Below are 24,437 nucleotides of genomic sequence, written 5' to 3' on the forward strand. Positions count from 1 at the left end.
CACAATGTGGAAAATATTGTGAGAATTTGTCCAAAGATTCGTGGTAAGCATTACAATTTGTTCCCATAATTAGTGGCTTAAAAGTTTTCGTGGCTTCCATCTATGTTTGTTACTAAGGATCTTAGTGCACAAACCCACTATTTTACATTAATTTAAATGCAACAAATGCGTTCTTGAATAAAATCGACATAAGAATGTGTAGAAACGTAAAGTTGGTAAAGAACTTGTGGCTTTTGAATAGTCTTGATAGTGAAATAGGTAGTCCCAACGTTTGATTTAGATGGAATCTAAAAAGATGCCTTGGCTTTGGAGATGAATTGCTTCATTATCTTTATCTTTAGACATAATTGTCAATTGCCTTTTTTTTTTGGGACGTAATTTGTGACAAATTTTATGTGAGTCTGTATGAACGCCAGGTGGCGGGCGAGGGCAGGACTGCAGCAGGCTCGTTAAGGGATCTGGTGTAGCATGTGGCAGTCGCACAGGTGCCAGGCCATGTGTCGACGCTCGAGGGAAGGGAGAGCACATGAGCATGTGCCGAGCAGTTGCAACTGGGGCTGACTCGCTGAGGCGTAGGACAAGAAAGAGAGAGAAAGGCACCATGCAAGAATAACAGACGACAGCATCAATAAGAGACGACGGCATTAGAGAGATTCCGGATGTCTCTATCTGGTGCTCGTGTACAGGGGAGGGCTCGGGTTGCGAAGCAGACTCTCTCTCTCTCTCTCTCTCTCTCTCTCTCTCTCTCTCGCTTGTGTGCAACACTGGATTCACTCATGCTGGGTACGTAGAGCGTGATTGAGGCAAGCTCTAACCCGTTTGGAGGTGGGAGAGGATGGGAGCATGGAGGATAGAGAATATGCTCGGGTGATCAGGTCGAGCCCCCCAGAGATTAGCGTCTCTAGCATGAGGTTAATCGCAAAGTTGCAGAGGGAGGCCGGGCAGATGCTGGGCATGATCAGAACGGGCACAGCAATGTGCGAGAGAGAGAGAGAGAGAGAGAGAGAGAGAGAGAGAGAGAGAGCGCGCATGGGGTGCGTCCGTGGGAACATGCACGAGCGGAGAGCTGATGGGTTTTGTGCACCCTTTGAAATGGAGCGTGGGTGCAGTATCTTCTCAAGATTCCATATAAAGAATTGAAGATAGATCAACATAAACAAAAGAATAGCTTCTACTCATATATATGTTCTAGGATTTCCATATAGTCTTAACGCCTTCTTATTTGTTTATTTGTTTAGGCCTTATCATGCATGTCTGCTTGTTAGCATTGTCCTGGATTCCAAGCAAAGACATTATTCTCGGTGTCAAAGATAACCTCAGTTGAATGCAAGCTAACAGCACCAATGACCATGGATGCGAAGGTGCTGCTCTCTTCACTCTTCTCTAGGAATGGCCAACACATGCGTCGAACATTGTTGTCGTCAATAAAGATGAGTTGGGTGGCTTCAGGTGAAAGCCGGAGGACGTTGCCGTTGCTAAAAAGGAAGCCAATGGAAGGGAGACCGACAACATTGGGGTAGTCCCAACAAGTATCAAGGCCATCGGGGCCGGGAACACCAGGCTCACCAAGGATATCAATAACAGCATTGATCCACGCAGCACGAAAGGGAGCGTAAGCATCAGTGGTGATGATGGAGACAATGTCCCCTACATCCACAATGACACCACCAGTTTCATCTGAGTTGATGTCAAATACATCTGCAGGGACGCCGACCCTTTGGTCACCAATCACAAAGTCCACCAGCTCAACGTAAAAGTACACGATAAACCCGTCATCTTGCAGAAGTGGCGTACTGGGATAATCAGATGCTGCAAAGAAAAGAGAAATGATGCTTACATATACAATATCTCATCTCATGTATAAATAATGTAATATTATGCTCAAGAGCAACGTTGTGTACCTCATGCATATGTAAGTGTTAGCAACACAGGCACGTGCACGGGAACGAGTGCACGCTCATGCACACAATCATGTGTGTGTAAGTGTTAGCACGTAGGCACATGCACGAGTACGAGTGCACGCTCGTGCACATGTGTGTGTGTACATAGGCATGCACGGGCACACACATGCACACACACACACACGATTTGCCGATGCCCCCATCAATCTAGTGATCCCTTGCCCCCAACCACACCTAACTAGATAGAGATTGCTTCCCTAGTAAAAGCTCATGATGTTAAGATAAGTCACAAACTAGGAGCTTATACTAGAATACATCTATACTTCCTGTCTATGGGTGGCATGACAATTCTAGTGCTATAGGAAAACTACCTAAAGAAGAAATTTCTTTTTTAAACAATACAATGATATTAGTTGCATCTATTGGGGGAAGCTTTTAATATTTAGAGCCTCGTCGCCTTGGGACGGCTATACAGTTTTCTAGCTCTATTTGTTGATCAAGGAAACCAATGGCTATGGAGATAAATGCTTGATTTGATGAAGCGATGAGACAGACCTTGATTAGTTTCTTGCTGTTCGAGAGGGCCCCAAAAGTCAATTGTGCAAGGGACTAGTTCCGACTTGGTTTTGAGGGAAACCGACAAGGCTCTGCCCGTTTTGAGGCTCTTAGCTACCACGATTAGATTGGTAGAGAGAAAAGAGCCAATGACTGGTGATCGGGCGGTAGACTAGACAACAGGGCCACACGACCTGGTCCTTGCTCAAGCAATTGTGGCTCCCCATAGTTTTCAAGATTATGAGTTGGTGCTCGAGGGGGGCTGCATTAGTAGTGGTAGGTGCGGCTTGGGACAAGGGAGTGATAAACCCCACCTTGGATTGGCAATCCTTTGCCTCCAACCACACCTAGGTATGTGGTCCCTCCCTCTTACTTTCAACGTCATGAGCTACCATAAAGGAGAGAACACAAATCTGCTATGTGTGGTTGGGGCTAGGGAGTGATGATCCCGACCTTGGACCGGCATTCCATTGCCTCCGACCGCACCGCACCCAGCTAACATGGTCCCTCCCTCTCTACTCCTTGGGAGAGACCACCTATCTACTAAGTTGCATGCCCCACTCAGGGAGTCCAATCCTCCTAGAATGTGACAAAAGCTTTTTAAATGGTGGAAGAAAAAAGAATAGTGGACACGAATACTCACGCGGAAGTGCTCCGTCACCAAACATGAGCCAACCGGAGTTTGGGTCGGAGAAGATGGGAGCGAAGCAGAAAGCAAAGGCGGGGCTGACCCCGTTGAGCGCCAAGAACTGCTCGCCCATGGAAAGAGCACGGCCGAATCCCAGGCCCAGCACGCCGGACACCACCGTCTGGACGCCGTAAGTGTTCTTGGTCCCGCAGCCGAACCCCACGCCAGGCACACTGACAGTCACTCCGTCCGATCCAGCACCGGCATCCCAGAAGTTAAACTGATCCTTGGCTATATAGCCGAAGGTGGAAGTGCCGTCGGCGTAGCCGCTCTGATATTCGCAGAGGCTATCGTCGGCCCCGCGGCCGATGGTTTCGATGGCCTGCACGGAGTTGCAGTAGGAGTCTTGGTTGTTGGTCATAACGAAGCCTGGGGACTGTTTGGGGTCGAAGATGGGGAAACTCTGAGCATAGCATTGCTCACAGGGCTGGCATTGCACCCAAGCGAGATCGCTGCCGGTGTCTATTGACATCAGAACCGGCTGTGACGTTGAGCCAATGCTGAGCTCGACGTAATACTCTGACACCTGGCCGCCGGAGAAGAAGCCGGTGTTGACTTCTCCCCAGGGTATGGAGTCCAGGCGGCCACCGGTCGACGTGGCATTAGCAACCACACTGTCATTGCTGTGCAGAGATGCGCGGCGTGCCCGGACGGCAGCGTCATACATCCGGCGGCGTGCCTCCCTTGCCTCACCGATTCGCTTCATTCGGAGCCGTGATGCGCAGTCATCATCGCAACCGGCCGGGCGGAGAGGAGAGTGTGCATCGAAAATATGGCTCACTCCCAATCTGACTGGTCGTTTGTTTACTGCTTGCAATGAGATAGCTGGTGCACCACTAGTAAATATTGCAAGTGCTAGTAACGAGCATGAAAGCATGAAAGCGTGCTGAAACCCCATTGCTCTTAATCAAATTTGCTATGATCACGAATTGCCGATTTATACAGAATTCCCGGGAGCATATGTATGGAATGTACTGCACGATTCTTTCTGCCGCCCGTTTTGCAGCATAGATTTCGACAATAAACTGCCCTAAAGCCCCTCGATTTTGTAAACAACAAATTGTCTAAACAACAAAAGCCGTTCTGATATATGCAGAGGCTGTCGTCGGCCCCGCCGCCGATATTGGTTTCGATGTCCTGCACGGAGTTGCAGTAGGAGTCTTGGTCGTTGGTCATAACGAAGCCCGGGGACTGTTTAGGGTCGAAGATGGGGAAACTCTGAGCATAGCATTGCTCACAGGGCTGGCATTGCACCCAAGCGAGATCGCTGCCGGTGTCTATTGACATCAGAACCGGCTGTGACGCTGAGCCAATGCTGAGCTCGACGTAATACTCTGACACCTGGCCGCCGGAAAAGAAGCCGGTGTTGACTTCTCCCCAGGGGATGGAGTCCAGGCGGCCACCGGTCGACGTGGCATTAGCAACCACACTCTCATTGCTATGCAGAGATGTCCGGCCTGAAGCTCCATATGCCCGGATGGCAGCTTCATACATCCGGCGGCGTGCCTCCCTTGCCTCACCAATTCGCTTCATTCGCAGCCGTGATGCGCAGTCATCATCGCAACCGGCCGGGCGGAGAGGCGAGTGTGCATCGAAAATATGACTCACTCCCAGTCTGACCGGTCGTTTCTTTACTGCATGCACTGAGGTAGATGGTGCAAGTGCTAGTAACGAGCATGAAAGCAACGCCAGCAGAAGAGCGTGCTGGCAAAAGAGAAGCCTCATTGCTTTTGAAATTTGCTATGATCACGAATTGCCGATTTATATGCTGGGCCGGACGTATATGTATGGAATGTACTGCATGATTCTTTGTGCCGTCCGTTTTGCAGCATAGATTTCGACAATGAACTGCCCTAAAGCCCCTAGATTTTGTAAACAACAAATTGTCTAAGCTTAGTCGCTAGACATCCATTCCATCGACAGCGCACCGCGTCACTATTTGGTACTGGATCATCCTCTATAGTTCTAACTAGGCGTCCGTTAAAAATCATTGAAAGTAAACCACTTAGGACATACTAGCTCTTGCTTGGCTCCTCACACAAAGCAGGATGCACCCTCTCCCCTCGTCGTTCGTTTCTCGAGCAACCATGTGGAGCTGCTACTATGGTGAAGCCGTGCTTATGGTTTGTCTCCTCACACAAATAGGATACACCCTCCCCCCTCGTCATTCGTTTCCCGTTGCAGCTCTCAACGGCCATCACAATCCACCACTACTTCTACCGCCTGCCATTGTGGTTGCTACCGACCGGCATGAACCTGTCGCCTTTAGCTTTGGTTTCTTTCCACCAGGGATATACCCCATTTATTCGTTGATTTTTCCATTTTCTCGGAGTTGATAACTCCTACTTCGGACTACACTCGGGAGAATCGAAATAGAGGGTTTGATCGCACGTGATGTTATATGTTTTGATACACACCCCTTAAGAGTGAATTAGGGCACTACAAGAGGTTATGTGCTCTTGTGACGCTCTTAGCGACGGAAATACACTGGGTTTTTATAACCCCCGGCGTCGCTATAAGCGTCGCTACGAGAGCGTCGCTATATGCGTCGCTATAAGCGTCGCTATAGGCGTCGCTATAGACGTCGCTATATAGCGACGCTCATAGCGACGCCTATAGCGACGCTTATAGCGACGCTCTCACAGAAGAGTATAGCGACGCATATAGCGACGCTACAGAGCCATAAATAGCGACGCATATAGCGACGCCTGAGAGAATATTTTTTTGGTGGCAGGGCATTGAATGCCTGCCACCCATCAACCATATTGTACTTGATTCACTTTTTAAAAAAAGTGCAAAGGTAAATAATAGACCCAAAATAGTCACCCACAAGACGCATTGTTTGCAAAATTGACAATTGTACACATCATAGACAAACTGAATTGATTGGCAAATGTAATAATGACAATTGTACACATCATAGACAAACTGAATTGATTGGCAAATGTAATAATGACAATTGTACAACATCATAGGCATAAAGAATTGATTGGCAAAAGGAATTGCGGTGACAAATGTAATAATATACATGGTTCAAAAAGACGTATAAAATCCGTCTCATGATACATAAGCTATGAGAAACCCTAAACTAATGCTATCTAGCTACGGCTAAACTGACGTCGTCTAATCAGACGTCTCATCGCGTCCAAGCGGCGTATCTGTCGGATTCTGCAAAAAAAGACAATAAGACAGTTTTCAGTAAGTATAAACATATAACGACATTTATAAAACAATACAAAAAATAAAAAAGAGTAAACCCTAATACTAACCATGCCGCTGCGAGAACTGAGAATGTCCATCAGGGCGTTTAAGCCCTTCCTGCCTGCGTACTCGCGCTCGTACGGTGTGGGATCACGTCCTGTCATCGACCACTGTCAAAACATACAAAGATTTCATTATGTTAGAACTAAAAAACTCATAAACCCTAAACTATCGAACATGCATAAAGAGCAATGTGAAAAGACTTACAAAATCGGCCTCAAATGATGCCCATCCACCGCTCCCCAAGTGGTGCGAGCTCCCTGCCTCTACTCGCGCTCTGGCTGCATCCTTTTGTTGCTTCCACTTGTCGGGATTCTCGCGCGCTGCTTTCTTCGCATTCTTCCAATCTTCTTTGGCCAGCCAATCTGGCCTATTCCACCCATTCTTGATTGCTTTTTGCACTTCGGAACGCTTGTGTTTGCAGTATTCGCGCATTCGAATCTTCATCAGGTCTTCATTGAAGCGCTGATCCCGTGTTGGAACGGGAAACTCATCATGAAGTATGCTGATGACTCTGTTTTTTAAATCACTTGGTACTTCACTCCATTTGTTTAGTATATAGTGTCTAAACAGCTGAGAGCAAAGACCACGCATGCGCGAGATCACCTTCTTGCCGTCATCATCCATGATGATGCCGCCGCTGATGTCGACGGAGTAAGGCAAGCCCTCTGGCCGGTGACGCGTGAACCTGGGTGTCCCGGCAGGGGTCTCTAGCGGCGTGTCGATGGGGGTACGGACGTCAGGTGTCTCCACCGGCGTCTGGGCCCCGAAGCGAGGAGTGTCGAGTGGGGTGGCTCCTGGCGGAGTAGGTAGAGGTGTGTAGCTTCTAGGAACAGTCAGCCGTGCAAAACCTGGCGTAGACGGCGATGCTGTGGCTGGTGTGGGGGCGGGCAAAGAAGGGGAGGGTAAAGAGCCTCGTCGAACACGAGGCGGTGTGGAGGCATTGGTGGCGGAATCCCCACAACAACCGCCACCGCCACCACTAGAGCGCCGGTGTCTAGAAGAGTGTGACGCTCGTCTCGTCGACGCCGAAGCTTCGGAGCGCGCCGAATGCTCCGAAAGAGAGGGAGATGCGGATGGTGTAGGAACGCGCGATGATGCGCCAGAACGATGACGCTCCACGTACCACTGTCTCTGCTGCGGTGACAAAGAAGAAAGAAACTCCTCATCATCCATACCTGCATTAAACACACGAATATTTAAACTTAATATTGAATGAATAGAGTAGACAATGACGCAAAGACCATTAAATACAATGACGTAATGACGCATATAAATACAATGACGCAATGAATCGAGTGGTAGAAGAGGCAAGTCGAAAACTCAGAATTTTCAATCAAAAGATGTGAGCAAAATTGTTCAAATACAATATTTGTGGCTTTAAGAGATCTCTCTCTCATCCTCGCATAACTCAGCATAACTTCCTATATCTATATAGAGCTCTCCGTTTAAACACATATCCTCTGTTTCATTTTGTAGCTCCTCTGCATGCACCCCATATAGAGCAGTAGCATCTTGATGCTCGTCTGGCACCACCGCAGCGGCTTCTGATTGAGCATCTTCTCTGATCTCCTCCATTGATGTCGTTGTGATTGGCACATGGTAGCCTTCATACGTCCTTGCACTACGAGGGGCTAACTCTATGACGTACCACCAGTTTGATGTAGACTTTGTAGGATGAAATACTACCTGCCAGAGCCACATAACTTACATGAGAGCTTTCAAGCACATAACTTGTAAAAGGGGGATGTTAACTATTTATATACTTACTTGTTCACAATGCTCGGGTAGTACGAAAGTGTCTCTTAGGTCAGTCCATTTCTTAGTAGAATCCACCTCAAGAAAACCAGACTCTCCTCTACGCACAGTAGCGTTTCGACCCTCCATGATTATCTTGAACCATTGCACGTCGAACAAGTCGACAAAAAATCCTCTGTAATCGATCCTCAAAATCTCTTGCAGCGTGCCGAAGTAAGTGAGTTCCGCCACCACGGGATCTGCATCAGAGGAACGTCGTCGACTAGACTGTTCAAATTTTGCCATGATTCCACAATCTTGAGTAAAACGCTTTTTGTCGATTCGTTCCACCCTAAAATGTCGACCTTTACACCATGCTGCTGTGTATGACTTATACTACAACGAACAAAGATTATGAGTGGCCGTTCAAACGTTTATAAATAAAGTCACTTGCTAGTCGTACATTGCAAACTTACCTTGGTCGCGCAACCCCGAGAGTACTCCCACTCTTCTTCAGTCACTTCGTCACCGCATTGTTGTGCGCTTTTCAATTGGTTGTGCAACCATCTTAAGCTCATGAAGGTTGGTAGGCTCTCCAGAACCGCTGGATAGTGCATCGGTGGTCGTCTTCCCCGTCTCCACTCGATTCGTGCCCTTTGTCGCTCTTGCTTTGCATCCTCATATTGTGAAATCCACTTTTGCATCACTGGATTGTGAAGCATGCAAAATCGGTTGATTTTAGCCTCTAGATCTTCCGTCATCTTCTTCTCAACACCGAGATTGCACATGACAATCCCAGATATGCGCTCATCATCTATGGTTCGCCATAGCGTGTCCCGGGATTTATCAAATCCGTCTAACCACTCTCCAATGTACACTAGGGACTCTGATACCAACCAACCTTCTGCCATGCTACCCTCCGGACGTGCCTTTTGACGCACATATCCCTTAAGCGTTTTCATGAAACGCTCTAAGAAGAACATCCATCTGGAATGAACTGTGCCAGCTATTTCCACCTCATCAACTATGTGAATAAGAAGATGCACCTGAATGGTTAGCATTGTAGTAGGAAAATGTTTCTCAAACATGCACACAAGCTCCGCAGCATTTAGTTTGGCGAATGGTATGGAGTCTACGTCGATCTCCTTTTGTGAGATCCATTGCACCAGCTTTGCAAGTTTGTAGATTGTGTTACGGATGTCGAGAGACAAACATCCCTCAATGGCAACCGGTAAGATAAACTGTAAAGTATGTGCAGCAATGATATTAAAGTCCACATTTTATGCAATGATATTAAAGTCCACTATGAACGTACCTGACACATTTTATGCCAATCGTGTGACTTCAAACCGGTAAGCTTTCCTTCTTTAGTAAAACACGTTCGGAGCGAGTGCATTACGCCAGTGGGGGTCCGCAAAGATCGAATGGCCTCTTTTACTTTGCGTTCTTGGGCTCCTGTGAAAATCCATGGTGCTTTAGGAAGTTTTATCGATCCATCAGACGCTGTTTGCGGCCAATATTGCTCCATACGATCCACATTTCTAAGGTCAACTCTGGCTCCCAAAGTATCTTTCTTGCCGGTCAAATGGTCCCATAGTAGATTACCCACATTCTTGAATATGTGCATTGGATCGAGCAAGTGATTGATCACGAGTCGAGGCCAGTATGGTAACTCGTACCATAGAGATAGTCTCTTCATCCCTGGAGGCAATCCGTCATCGCACATCTCCTTCTGCTCTAACCATGCTTGTGCAGACATCCTTGGTGGCTCTCTTCCCAAAAAGCCGTCGCGTAACACATGATTCTCCGGAAGATACGCTTGATGACCTTCGTAGATTTGCTTCTTCAGTGAGGGTGCCCTACGTGCATTCAGTCTAGGTCCACATGTGACACATGCTCTGTATCCGCTTGTTTGAAGCCCTGCATGTATACACATGATAATAGATCAACTATGGGGAAAAACCAGATTTACAGTGTCTGAGAGAGGAGTGTCAATAGATCACCTGAGCATTCTGTTAGCCCGGGATAGTCATGCATGGTCCACATTAGAATACCTCTGATCAAAGCATTCCGTCGTCCTGTGTGTCGGCTCATATCCACCACCTCTATGCCAATCCACAATTGTTGTAGCTCTTCCAATAGTGGACGAAGATACACATCCATATTCCCCACTTTATATCGCCCTGGCACAATCAAGCTTAGCCATAGGTGCCCCTTCTTCGTAGTCAACCACGGGGGAATGTTGTAGTTGACGATGACAACGGGCCATACACTGTAAGATGTTGATCTTTGACCAAATGGATTTACGCCATCCATAGCCAGGCCTAAGCGCAAATTTCGAGCTTCCCTGGCAAAATCCGACCATGTTCCATCTATATGTTTCCAGGCTGCGCAATCTGCAGGAATTCGTAGCACACCATCCGAAGATTTATTCTCCTCATGCCATGATGCTAGGGCGGCCATGGACTTACATTCGAAGAAATGCTTGATGCGAGGAAGCAAAGGAAAATGTCGCAAAACCTTTTGTGGAATTTTTGTCCCGTGGAGATCTACTCGATATCTTTCGGAATCACATTTCGGACACTTCTCCATGTCTGTGTATTCCCCTCTGAAAAGAATGCAGTCATTAGGACAAGCGTGGATAGAATTGTAATCCATCCCCAAGTTTCGCAAAATCTTTCTTGCTTCATCTCGGGAATCTGGCATCACATTGTCAGCTGGTAGAATGTGCTCTTTCAGCAATCTACACAACATAAAAATATGATACAGTCGTGTAAAAATCTATCAGATCATTATACACCATGAGTTCTATTAAAGTAAACTAATTGTAATAGATCACCTGAAAAGCGCTGTGACGCTAGTGTCACTCCATCCAAACTTTGCCTGCATGTTGAGAAGAACCAGGAGTGCTTTCAATCTAGACATACGTGCTCCATTATACAATGATGTATCGGCTTCACTTTTCATATCATCATAGATAAGCCTTTCTGAATCCATGATCGTCTCGATCATTTCATCAATCTCGGGCTCAAACATTGCCTCGTTGGGAATGTGCTCTGCATGATCATCCCCCGAGCTGTCAGAGGCTACATCTTGTGGCCTCACATATGCTGCTTGACCAAAGCGCCTGCGAACACGTCTATTGGGTTGCAAGATTGCTGCTTGTTGGCCAGCGTCAGAGTCCGACGAGTTATAATTGGCAACAACTCGATCTATAATAGATGGATCGAACTCGCCAAATTCACGAACGTGCTGCAAAGAAACACGTCTTGTCCGTCGCACAGCATGCTTGCATTGATTACAAGGACATAAGACCCTCGTTGAGAGATAGGTGTTTCGGTTGGACGGTCCCACATCCTCGTCGCTACTCATAATGAGGATAAAAAACTTATAACCTAGACAACAAATTTAATATTCTATTGGCATTCTTCGTCTTATCTCTCTCTCTCTCTCTCTCTCTCTCTCTCTCTCTCTCTCTTTACCTCACATTCTCTAGTCATGTCCAATCCCCGCACACCTCGGTCTAGAGGTGCACGGAGATCAGAACCACCGGGTTATAATCTCGTCTTTATTGGTCAATACCTATATTTGTGGGTACAAGAAATCTAGACACCCACGTCTACATGATACTGCATGTAGTGGACAAAATCCCTTTGCCTCTTCTCTAGCTGTAGCACTTCACTTCATCTTAACATCTTTTCACAGAAGATCTTTTCACTGTTCGTCTAACTCTAAACCCTAAACCGTAAGTAATTCTTGCGTGGACTCGATCTAACGCAAATAAGCGTAAATCTAAATAAACGTAAATCTAACTAAAAATAAAGCTAAATCTAATTTAACGTAAGTCTAATGACTAGAGGTTGTCTAGATGGTCATTGTGTCGGGGATGTAGTGACTCTTGCCGCCCTGAAGATCCACCTTCTTCCCTATCTTCTGAAGACATTTCACCAGTACTTTTGGATCGACGGAGCCCACTATGAGTGAAGGCAGCAATACCCTATATTCCATTGAGGGCTTTCTTCACCCGCTTCATGCAGGCATCGCAGTCTATGGAGACCCGCATCTAATCTAATATAACATAAATCTAAATCTAGCTTAAATAAATGTAAATCTAGTTAAAAATAAACCTAAATCTAATTTAATGTAAGTCTACATATAACCTAATCTTTAACGTCTTTTAAAATAGTTTCCTACGACGTTATAACTCTCTTCTTCCTGTGTGTGTGCGCGTGTGTGGATGTGTGTGCCAATAAAAAGAGATAAATGGTATAACCTTTCTATCACCCATGCCAAGTATGATAGATTGATTATGCCATTTCTCTCTTGAATAATAGGTCTTCAGTTCAACTCCTCGTCGGCTAGATCTTTAGGTCTTTTAATTTTAATTAGTTTCCTACGACGCTCCCTTAGTTTCTCTTTCTTTCTCTCTCAATGTGTGTGCGTTTTTTTGGATCGTATGCATGTTTTCTTTCTCTTTTCCTCTCTCAATGTGTGCGTTTTTTGTTTATGCATGTTCTCTCTCTCTTTTCCTCTCTCAATGCGTGCGTTTTCTGTTTATGCATGCTCTCTCTCTCTTTTTCTCTCTCAATGTGTGTGCGTTTTTGCACTCTCTCTCTCTCTCTCTCTCTCTCTCTCTCTCTCAAAAACACTATATGTGTGTGTGTATGTGTGTGTGTGTGAGAGAGAGAGCGAGGGAGAGAGAAAGAGAGGAAGGGAACATGAGAATGAGGAGAGGGAAGGAGCATACCTGTCTCTCCTTCCTCTCCTCGTGTGTGTGTGTGTGTGTGTGTGTGTGTGTGTGTGTGTAAAAGAAAAAGAGAGAGAGAGAGAGTGAGGGAGAGCGTTACCTGCTCTTTGCTTGAGGGCGTCGAAAAACTCAGATCTGAGATCTGAGTTTTTGGGCGCGCTCGGTTATTTTTTTTACCCCAGCTGGCGTCGCTATGAGCGTCGCTATAAGCGTCGCTATGAGCGTCGCAAATTTACAAAGAAATTTGCGACGCTCATAGCGACGCTTATAGCGACGCTCATAGCGACGCCGGGAATTTTTTTTTTGAGCGTCGCTGTGTGAGCGTCGCTAATGTGAAGAGCCTCTTGTAGTGGGGGTACCCCTAATTCCTCCCAGTTCATTTTTTACTCCTAATTCACCTCAATTATCTAATGGCACATAATCACCCATGATCTATGATGCCCAAATTCAACGATAGATCCCTTCCTCTCATGATCTATCAAGACCATGAGAGCTATTGATTCATTGTAGTCCTCACACTTTCATTATGACAACTTCATAGATAGTGACTATTCAAGAGGAATTGCACATGAAGCTAGGTGTAATTGAATCTATATGTGGTTGCGACAATGGACTGCCCATTCCCTTGCCCCCAACTAAACCTAGCTACGTATGTGGTCCTTCTTAAGCAATATTTAACTCATGATGTTGAAACCCTCAAAATAAATAATAGCAAAAGAGCCCGTTCCCCATACGAGGAAGTGTGAAAACCTTTTCTAGTTCCGCACCCCCATGAACCCATTGTATATTTTTGAGGTACTCCCAATTCCTCTCAGTTCATATTTTACTCCTAGTTCACCTCAATCATCTAATGGGGCATATCACTCATGATCTATGATGCCCAAATTTAACGATAGATCTCTTCCTCAAACATTTTGTGCCAAATAATAATGGATATCAAGACCATGAGAGCTATTGACTCATTGTAGTCCTCACACTTTCATTATGACAACTTCATAGCGACTATTCAAGAGGAATTGCACATGAAGCTAGGTGTAGTTGAAGCTATGTGTGGTTGCGACAATGGACTACCCATTCCCTTTCCTCCAACTAAACGTAGCTACGTGTGTGGTCCTTCTTAAGCAATATTTAACTCATGATGTTGAAACCCTCAAAAGGAATAATAGCAAAAGAGCCCATTCCCCATACGAGGAAGTGTGAAAACCTTTTCTGGTTCTACACCCCCATGAACCCAATGTATATTTTTGAGGTGATCTCTTTTGGACCTTGTTAGAGTTTTCATCTCAAAAAGAGTTTTAATCTGCAAAAAGGACTCTTGATATTGTTATAGCTTGGAGTTCTCACAAAGACAATTAGAAAAGTACACCGCATTGCTTTCAAGAAGTTTGTGGTGCATCCAAGAAGGCATAATACTTTCAAACATAGGAATACGTTGAATGAGCAAGCTTGAGAGCAATGTAAGTTTTTTTTGTTTGTATTTGACAAAAACCAGACCCTTAGTAAGGTATGTACACGGCAGTGGCAATGGGTATGAATCACTTCGCATTATGTATATTGTGGCATGCAGTCCGAGGCATTTATAGTCATACAAAGAGACTGACAAACTTTTTGTGGATGATGTATGTGTCAGGGCATGACATTTAAACCCTCTTAACCTAAAATCCTTCTAGAATGTGCCACAAAATCTCAATATGAGATCAACCATTGTTCTAGTTAGACAGGCATCTCACTTTCCAAGGTGCTAGAGCCTTTTTGTGCATCGATTGAATCACAAAGGAACCACCTCTTTTGAATAATTTGATTCTTTTACCTCCACTTGGAATGCTCATCTCGGTTCCATCAATCTCACTTGCAACTTATGATAGCAAATAATTGGATTTGCACAACTTTGGAACTGTAAAGGTTAGCTGTAGAAATTGCATACACAAGATATAAGTAGAACTTTAATTTCTTGTACATGCTTCACTAGATATGGATCAACCCATTGCAATACATTAGTTATCAAGCTCTTATCAATTCTACAGTCATATATGACAACCCAATCACCTTGTTTGATATCTTTTGGTCCAAACTTGTGTTTTTAATCAAACATACCTTTATTTCTCATTCTCCCTTCTTTCTATAGTGCTACTACAATCTCAATATCTTTCAACCTTCTTTCCAATTGCTAAATTTAGACACAAAAAGCTCTTACCTACTAGTCATGTATTGTCTTTTCTCTAATGTATATACCTTCCTTAAAGTTGGCGATGACAACACAACAAGTGTTTCTTTAACTTCCTCAAAGCTCTTTAATGTACTTCTTCCCATGGAAACTTCTAGCTTGCCTCAACATCTAATTAATAGGGTTCGCTACATGCTCATAACGTGGAATTCAAATAAGGTATAGGACACATCCACCTACCATTCTTTGAACCTTAGAAATATGTGCATGTCTATTTTTTCTTTTGCATTGCATTCAGTGTAGCAAAGAAACTAGTGTTGGAATTAGGGTTGCAGAGAAATGCACACAGCTTGGAGAACACGAAGGAAGCTCAAGGCACACAATTGAGAGTGTATTACTTTAGTGTGCAATGGAAAGATAGATAGCCCTAGAGCGATGGACGTATATACAATGCACGGGGGGAAAAACCTCTTAGAGAGGGAAAAAATTCCCTGGCGGTCCTAGTGTGTTCACACACATCACTACCACATGTATATGGTAGTGAAAAACCTCTTAGAGAGGGAAAAACTTCCCCGGCGGTCCTAGTGTGTTCACACACATCACTACCACATGTATATGGTAACAAATCCCCCCTGGAGTGATGCAGTGAATGAGAGCTGGCACATGAGCAAAGGGAAGTGCCATGCCCTAAGGACATGATCAGTCCACAAAGGGGAGCATGCCCAAAGCTTTGCAGAAAGCTTCGAGCTTCTCACGAGACAATGCCTTTGTGAAACAATTCGCAAGGTTGTCCTATGTTGGCACATAAGCCAAGCTAATCTCTCTTGCTGAGTGCCTCTCCCTGACATAGTGGTAATGCACCTCAATGTACTTTGTGCGAGCATAAAAAACTAGGTTCCTCGCAATTGCCAATGCACTATGGCTGTCAGTGTAGATAGAGTTAGCAGTGTCCTATCCAACACCCAAATCAACCATAAGCCGTCTGATCCATACACACTCAACCATAGTTGTGAAGACTGCCCTCTACTCAGTCTCACAACTAGAAGTGGCCACAGTAGGTTGCTTCTTGATCAACCATGATATACATGAACTGCCAAGCATGAGACAAAAACTACTAGTGGACACTCTCGTGTCAAAACAACCAGCCCAATTTGAGTCTGAAAAAGCATGTAAGTTTGGCGGCAATGATTCCCACTTGGGATAAAACAAGCCAAGATGTAAAGTGCCACTATGGTAACGAAAAATCCTCTTGACAGCCTGCCAATGCTTAGACCCTGGGTTTTGCATAAATCTGCTACCTGTGAGACTGCAAACTGAATATCCGGCCTCGTGTTGCATACATAAATGAGGCAGCCAACAACAGTTTGGTAAAGAGTGACATCAGTAGGATCACCAACATCATGTAGACTCAACTTCAAACCTGTTTCCATGGGAGTGGCAATATGTTTGCAATACTCAATTCCAAACTTACATAGTAATGTCTCTATGTAACTTTTCTGATACAATGCAATATTACCAGCACACTGCTTAAACTGTATACCCAAGTAATGATGCAATAGCCCCAAATCTTTCATCTTGAAAGTAGCATTCAAATCAGCCTTAAATTCAGCAATATGTATCTCATTTGGTCCAGTGATCAACAAATCATCGACATAAAGAACCTCGATGAGAAGTACATCACCCTCACGTTTTACATACAATGTGCTTTCTGTTGGACTGTTACGAAATCCTTGTTTGACCAAATGAGCATCAGCTTTTTCATACCAAGCACGAGGAGATTTCTTCAACCCATACAAAGCCTTCTTACATCTGAACATTTTGTCCTCTTGTTCTTTTTTGACAAAACCACGAGGCTACGTTACATAAACTTCCTCAAATATGTCACCATTCAAGAAAGTAGTAACAATGTCTAATTGATGTACATCCCAACCAAAATGAGCTGCCAATGCACATAGAAAACGCACAGTAGTCATACGACAAGTGGGAGAAAAAGTCTCTTCATAATCTATGCCTTTTTGCTGTGCATAACCCTTTGCAACAAGTCGAGCCTTATGGCGATCGATATCACCATCGTGCTTGCATTTCAACTTGTAAACCCACTTTGTACCAATGGCCTTTTGCCCAAAGGCAAATCACATAAAGTCCATGTGTCATTTTCTATAAGTGCATCATATTTTGATTGCATGGAAGCCATCCATTTTTTTGAATTCTGTGCTTCATCAAAAGACAGAGGTTATGCAACATCATGTAAGCTAGACACAACCAAAGCATAACAATATGATGCATAAGATTCATGGCTAGAGCCTGAACGAGTACAACTAGACAAAGGTGCATCGAATTTACTATCATGCAATGTATGCACCAGCCATTTTGGCATACCTCTAGCCTGCTCATTTTCAGCCCTTTCCTCATCAAGTATATCATGTACATTTGCATCAGTAATAGGCTGATCTGTAACATTTTCAAAAACCCCCATAGGTTGTACATTTGCCTCATTGCAATTTACACTAGAACTTCCACCACTGAAAAGCGGCAACAAAGTGTCATAAATGTCCTGTGAGCTTACATTACTGTCTCTAGTACATGACAGCAAAGGCTGAACAGAATCTTCCACAAACAATATATCCCGTGAAACTAGAATACGCTTTGTTTGCGGATGATACACTTGTAACCTTTGCTTTCATCCCTATAACCAACAAAAATACATTTGACAGCCTTATTATCCAATTTTCTGCATTGTGTTTGTGGAACCAAAGCATATGCCAAATAGCCAAAAACACGCATGTGCTCAATAGAAGGCTTTCTATCATGCCATGCTTCATATGGAGTAATAGACTGCAAAGCTTTTGTAGGACACCTGTTTAGTACATAAGTGTCACACATGATGGCCTCAAGCCAAAAAGAATGCGGAAAAGCTTGACTTTTGACCATACACCGTGCCATTTCCGTAAGTGACCTATTTTTCCTCTCAACAACACCATTTTTCTGAGGTGTATAAGGCATTGTACATTAATTGGTGTTTTATCCCACAACTAGCCAAAAATGCATTAAATTCATGAGGCATATACTCCCCCCCTTGATCGGAACGTAGGGTGGCCATAGTACATTTTGAGACATTTTCAGCCATAGCCATTGAAGCACATAAAAACTTTGGACTTCGCTTTAAGAGGAAATACCCATGCATGCCTGGATTAATCATCAATGAAAGTCACGAAGTAAAGGTAATTGCCCAAGGATGGAGTTTGCATGGGCCCACAAACAACACTATGCACAAGTTGCAACCTGCATGTGGCCCTAACTGAACCATCTTTTGGAAACTTCGAACGCTGCATCTTACCCAAAATACAACCTTCACAAACATGTTTGACAGGTGCTTCAAGAGGTGGCAAAGAGGCAACTATATCTGATTTCTACAAATGCAACAAACTGGCAAAATTGAGATGACCAAAACATGCATGCCAAAGTTTTGCATCTGAAATAGCCCTTGAATCTGCAACTGCATTTGCAAAATTTGGTCCACACTTGTCATACAAAGTGAGCTTATACAGCCCACGGCACAAAAGCCTAGATACAACAATTTCATCACCAAAACTGAGATCATGAACTGTACATCTGTCATCCACAAATTTGACTACAAGTCCAAGTCTAGCAAGTGCAGATACAGACAAAAGATTCTTCCTGATCCCAAGTACATAAAGTGCATCAACAAGTGTGAAAGAACTGCCATTTGCAACAGTAAGCACAATATTTCCAATTCCCTGAACGGGATAAGAGGCATTGTTGGCACAAGTAACTGAATTCTGATGAGGGATAGACTCAAGAGAGGTGAAAAATTCATGATGTGAGGTAATGTGCTTTGTAGCACCATTGTCGAAATACCACACATGTGAATCTGAAGCAACTGACATGCATGCATCATGGACAGTAGGATTGTAAGTGCACTCTACACTAAAAGCCCATTCTGCATCGACATCAGCATTACAATTTCCTTTCACAGAAGATTCAACAATGGCTGCATTGGTAGTGGAACCAGCATTTGCAGTGGAACCACCCTCTTTCTTCTTAGCCTCTTTGGCCTTCAAATTAGGACACTGTTTGATCAAGTGATCATTAGCTTTACAATAATGCCAACGCATCCTCTTTTTGCCCTTATCACCAGAATTGCCAGACAAAGTGCTGGTAGTAGAAGCATTGGAAACAGAAGTTTTGTCACTCGTAGCAGAACGATAAGAAGTGGCTGCATTGCTGTTACCACCCTTTCTTTGAGAAGCAATAAAAGCCTGTTCAACTGCACGCTATCTAGTCCTGTTTTTTCTGGAAAGTGACTCTTGCAACAACAATGTGCATAATGCATCTAAATTGACAACTTCAGGATTTCCTTGGGTCATAAGTCTCCAAGTACTAGCAAAAGTCTGGTAAGAACCTGGTAAGGCATCAAGAACAGGCTTCTGCACAAGGGAACTGTCTGAAATGACTTCACCTACAGAAATAAGTTGCTCATTGATATCCTTGACACCAACAAGGAAAATGTCCATATCATCTTCCTCATGCATAATCTTCGATTCCAGCTCTTTACGCAACAAAGCAATTTTAGCCTCATTGCGCCTTGCATAAAGACCAACCAAAATATACCAAGCCTCTTTTGCAAATTTGGATGAATGAATGTGAGGAACAATGGTGCGCTTCACAGACAACGCAATCAATGCATGAGCTTGTGCATCCTTTACATCCCAACGAGATTGTTCTACCGTAGGCAAAACAACTCTAATAGCATCAATCCTTGCAGCAAGACCTGCAACATTTTCAACATCGCCTGCATCCTCATAACCAGGATGTACATCAATGCCCTTCACAATATTCCAGACGCCCTTTGACATAAGAACATGTTGCATTACGTGATCCCACATAGGGTAATTGTCCCCATCCAATATGTCCTCGGGAGTAAACATCTTGAACACATCTATGTTGTTGTCAGCCATGGTAAATGATGCACCTCATGTGAAAACTGCCCAAAAAGAGAAGAAATGAAGCGCGAACAACACATGCTATATAGCACAAATTGTAGAAGACTGTAAGGCACCTGTTATGCAAAAAACGGCACTAACAAAAATTATACACAAAATGACGAAATAGCCTGTGCAGTACTGCCTGTAGTGGAAACGGAGGCCAAAATGAGCCCGAATCAGAAATCTGAGCAGACTTAGCCCAAAACAATTTCGACCTACGAACTCTCGCCAAAGCTCACAGAAATCGGAGAAAGTGAGCAGGCGTGTGCTGGAGCTGCTGCTGGCAATCGAGCCCGGGAGGATGCAACTTGCTCTGATACCAATTGGTGGAATTAGGGTTTCAGAGAAACGCACACAGCTTGGAGAAGACGAAGGAAGCTCAAGGCACACAATTGAGACTATATTACTTAGTGTGCAATGGAAAATAGATATCCCTAGAGTAATGTATACAATGCACGGGGGCAAAAACCTCCTAAAGAGGGAAAAAATTCCCCGGCGGTCCTAGTGTGTTCACACACATCACTACCACATGTATATGGTAACAACAAGGCTTTTGACCATGAGGACCACACATTTGACTCCAAGTACAAGCTTTTTCCTTGAAAAGGTAAGGTTAACTTCCTCGAGCCTAAATAACATCCTCTCACCACTTGCTGTATGGTTTACTACAAGCTTATGGCACCTCATCAAATCCAAATTTTCATCAAGGCGTCTACTAGGAATTATGTAAGATATCACGTGCGAACAAAATAATGTATTTATAATTAGGTACATTTACAAAAAAAATACATACATAAATGTCTTTTTAACTGAGAAAGTGAAAATTTATATATATAAGGGCTAGTTTTTTTTACAAAAATGCATACACAAGAGGTACATATAATACTTGAAAATATACAAGTAAGGGATTATTTAAATACCTCTTGTTCGCAAGTGCTATATGCAATTTTTACAAGGTGGACTCCCTGGGAATTTTTCATCTTTGTCTTTTTCTTTGCTTCCTTTGATAAATAGATCGTGGTAAAATGAGAGGGTTATCCCAATCATCATCTGTATACTAAATCAATTATTCCTTGAGGTAAGTGTTGGAAGATTCCAATTGTAGCAACATCGATGGATTTCATTAACGTGATCACAAACACACAGACATATTCATAACATTGAGTGATCACACTTCAAAAAGTACATGTAATCACGCTAGATATCAATGTGAGCTTCCCATTAACCAATGGAAACTGCCTTAATTGGTAAGCCCATCGAGACTTTTTTATTTCTTGGCAGACCCACCAAGCTAAGTTAGAAGCCTGGCTGTCCCATCCAGAAATAAAAAAATCATGGCCGACCATTTTGTACAAAATAAAAAGCTACCATTTTTAGCCTTTTGACTGACGTAGCTATGGTTTTGACTCACTATGATGACTTATGGTATAAGATGGCATCTGCCAGCCATCTAGAAGATGCCTACATGCTGGGGATCGATGTGGGTGGTGGCACTATGGCAAGAAAATAGATAATTCCCCTTTTACTGTGAGTGGAAGGCTTGCACATGTAGCTCGTGCTATGCAGATAGATGAGTTTCCCTATGATCCAAGAGGAAGATTGTGGTCACTTTTGTAGGTTTATGTCACTTTTTGATGATGCAAGTGTTGAGCATAAATACTCAATTTGGGGTTGGGCCATGATGATAAACCATTTTTGGCATGTACATAGTGGGTATATGTATATAACTAGTATGGGGCAGTTAGCTAATGGTTGAGTGTGAAGTTGTTGTGTAGGGTTAGATTTAATGTGAAATGTATACATTTTTGCAATAGATTACGTCTATAATATACTTTTTTGAATAAATATTTCTAAAATTAACACTTTATGTTTATTAAAAGTATTTTGGTTGTGTATATTTAGGGCAGCTCTTAGAGTACTTGAGAGAGAGAGAGAGAGAGAGAGAGAGAGAGAGAGAGAGTTGGAAAGAGATAACAACCCTTTAAATTATATAAGATCTCTTTTTTTAAGGTAATAGTATTTATTAAAAGAAGAAGGATTTCCGAAAAAAACATTGTATCCATTTGGAGTAATCGATCTAAATTTCTTAATATAAAGTGTTTCTAAGTGATTTGCTTTGTCCTTTATTGTTGTTGAATTTATAATTTCGATCGTGAACTTTTTGTTGAATGGCTTGTATCTGCTAATGTCAGTTATCATCAATTTAGTAGGTTGTTTTTTATGTTGTAAAATCCTTCTTTTTAGATTATTCGTTTGTCCAATATATATATATTTATTTATTATACATTGTAATTTATAAATAAAAATCTTACTTTTATTTTCTGGAGTTGTTGATTTTCGGGGAGACTTTGTTTCTGTAAAAAAAAACAATTAGATTCTTTTAAAATGATTTTGTATAAACTTTTATGAGTTTTAGTATAAATATATAAGGTATTTAAAATTTATTTAACTTTTTAAAATATAGATTGTTATTTTAAAGTAAACAATGGATTCACATTTGGGTGGAGAGAGAGAGAGAGAGAGAGAGAGAGAGAGAGAGAGAGAGAGATGTGAGAATGCATTATTTGACTATGTTGATAATTGATTTAAAATATTATTGAACCTGTTGTATTTGAGTAAAATGTGAATTTTTGAAGTAATAATTGTACCTTGATTGGTGGATGGAATATCTATAGGTATTGAAGTTGATTGCAAAGATGATTCTATAAACAATGGTATGTAGTTTTTTGTTTAGTTTGAAGAATATAATCACTTATAAATAGAGAAGAAATTCTGATTTTATACCATTGCTTTGATTCGTAGTAATGAAAAATTTGCAAGTAGTTCCATATTGTCTTCGTACAAATTCCATATCTAGTGATGCTGTAATGCTCTCCAAAGTGATTGGATCTTGTTTGTTTTTTACGTTGTATAGTTGCTCATACTCTTTTAGAATGATTGAAGCTAGTCTATTATCAAGAGTTTTCAAAGAGTCTAATGGACTGTTGTAGCCAAAATGCAATAAGTTCATAGCATATGCTGAAATTCCATTTGTGTGTTTATCTAGTAAAGCTTGAGCTTCATATCGCTCAAGCATTATATCTTCATTTGGTAAATCTTCTTTGAATATCTTAAGAATTCGTATTGTTAGACCTGTAAGGTAATTGTATTTGAATTAATTATATTTGAAATTATGAATAATAGAAGTTATTTTTTTAAAACATAACCTGAATTATTTACCATCTGCAGGGAGTTCTTTAGTAGTATGTGTTTTTTTCCATGTTTAAAACATATTGTTGGCTACGTCCATATATTGTTTTAGCTCATCATAAGATAGTCATCCATAAATGTAATTTATTGGATCACGTCCCGAGATATTTGCATATTTAAGTTGTTTGATTCTTAAGAAGAAGTTTTCTCTACGTTGCCTTTTTTATTTTCGTTGCTCTTCTTTTTCTTGTAGGTCTATTGTGGCTTTTGCTTTAGCTTTGATAGAATTGAAGACCTAATATATTTTAACACAATTTATACATTTAAGGTTATAAATATTGAAGTATGTGATTAGAGATATCAGCTTACCTCCATATTGTTTAGCTTTCAATCTGAAAAATATAAAAATGAATTTATCAATAGTTTTTTTAATCAATTTAGTAATAAATTATAGCACTTTAAGTTTGATATAAAATAATTAAGCATACGTTACCTTTGTTTTAATCTTTGGAGTATACTTTTGTAAGTCAATAATCTTCATATATATAGTGGTTTATTACTTGTATTTAGAAATTGTCGATTGTTATTGAATTCAATATTTTTATGTTCTTTCAATTAGTCGAACGAGACAACATGACATATAATAGTCCAGGAGAAAAACATTTTCGAACTATTAACAATGACTTACCAAAGATAGTACATCCTGGGATTTATGTCTAGTCATTGCATATGCTAGTGTTAGTGGAAAAGATGTTTTATGATACCATGTTCCATTGTATGTCTTTTTTTTATATTTAGATCTTCTAATAGTTACATTTTGTTGTGTATGATTTACACGTATTATAAGTTTTGTTATAATAGATGTTATATTGTTATATTTAATATCTACGACTGTCCCAAAAGTTCCATTAGCTATACCTATTGTTAGATCTATGTTTTGTGTAAACATTAATAATGCCCCTATTGCTATTTTGGATAGGGTATGAAATTCTGTATCATTTATCCAATGTTGTAGTTCTGGTATATGATGTGCTGTTGTAGATATATCTATATTGAATATATTGGAATGGTTGAATATCTTTAATAATATGAGGTCATTATAGTATATGACATCTTTATTATGTGTACATAATATAGTTGTGTCTTTATCTATATATTGTTCTAAATCTTTCTCCTATATAAATGTATC

The 24,437-nt window shown here is 42.2% G+C and overlaps 1 protein-coding gene across 1 annotated transcript; it reads right to left on the minus strand.

Moving 5' to 3' along the window:
- Positions 1-1,241: 1,241 nt before the first annotated feature.
- On the minus strand, positions 1,242-4,884 carry LOC147434777 (aspartic proteinase nepenthesin-2-like). Its single transcript, XM_086490028.1, has 2 exons — positions 3,100-4,884; positions 1,242-1,809 (listed from the first exon to the last, which is right to left on the minus strand). The coding sequence occupies exons 1-2, from the start codon at positions 4,040-4,042 to the stop codon at positions 1,262-1,264; spliced, it is 1,491 nt and encodes a 496-aa protein (XP_086346154.1). The 5' UTR covers positions 4,043-4,884; the 3' UTR covers positions 1,242-1,261.
- Positions 4,885-24,437: the final 19,553 nt, after the last annotated feature.

This window comes from Adiantum capillus-veneris, chromosome 19 (assembly GCF_014529385.1).
Source record: "Adiantum capillus-veneris isolate H3 chromosome 19, ASM1452938v2, whole genome shotgun sequence".
In the NCBI taxonomy this organism is placed as follows: domain Eukaryota; kingdom Viridiplantae; phylum Streptophyta; class Polypodiopsida; order Polypodiales; family Pteridaceae; genus Adiantum; species Adiantum capillus-veneris.

Excerpts from the sequence above, each read along its gene's own strand:
- LOC147434777 (XM_086490028.1), bottom strand. The coding sequence starts at position 4,042 with ATGGGGTTTCAGCACGCTTTCATGCTTTCATGCTCGTTACTAGCACTT. Across the intron at positions 1,810-3,099 it reads TGGTGACGGAGCACTTCCGC|CATCTGATTATCCCAGTACG; the intron begins GTGAGTATTCGT and ends TTTTCTTTGCAG.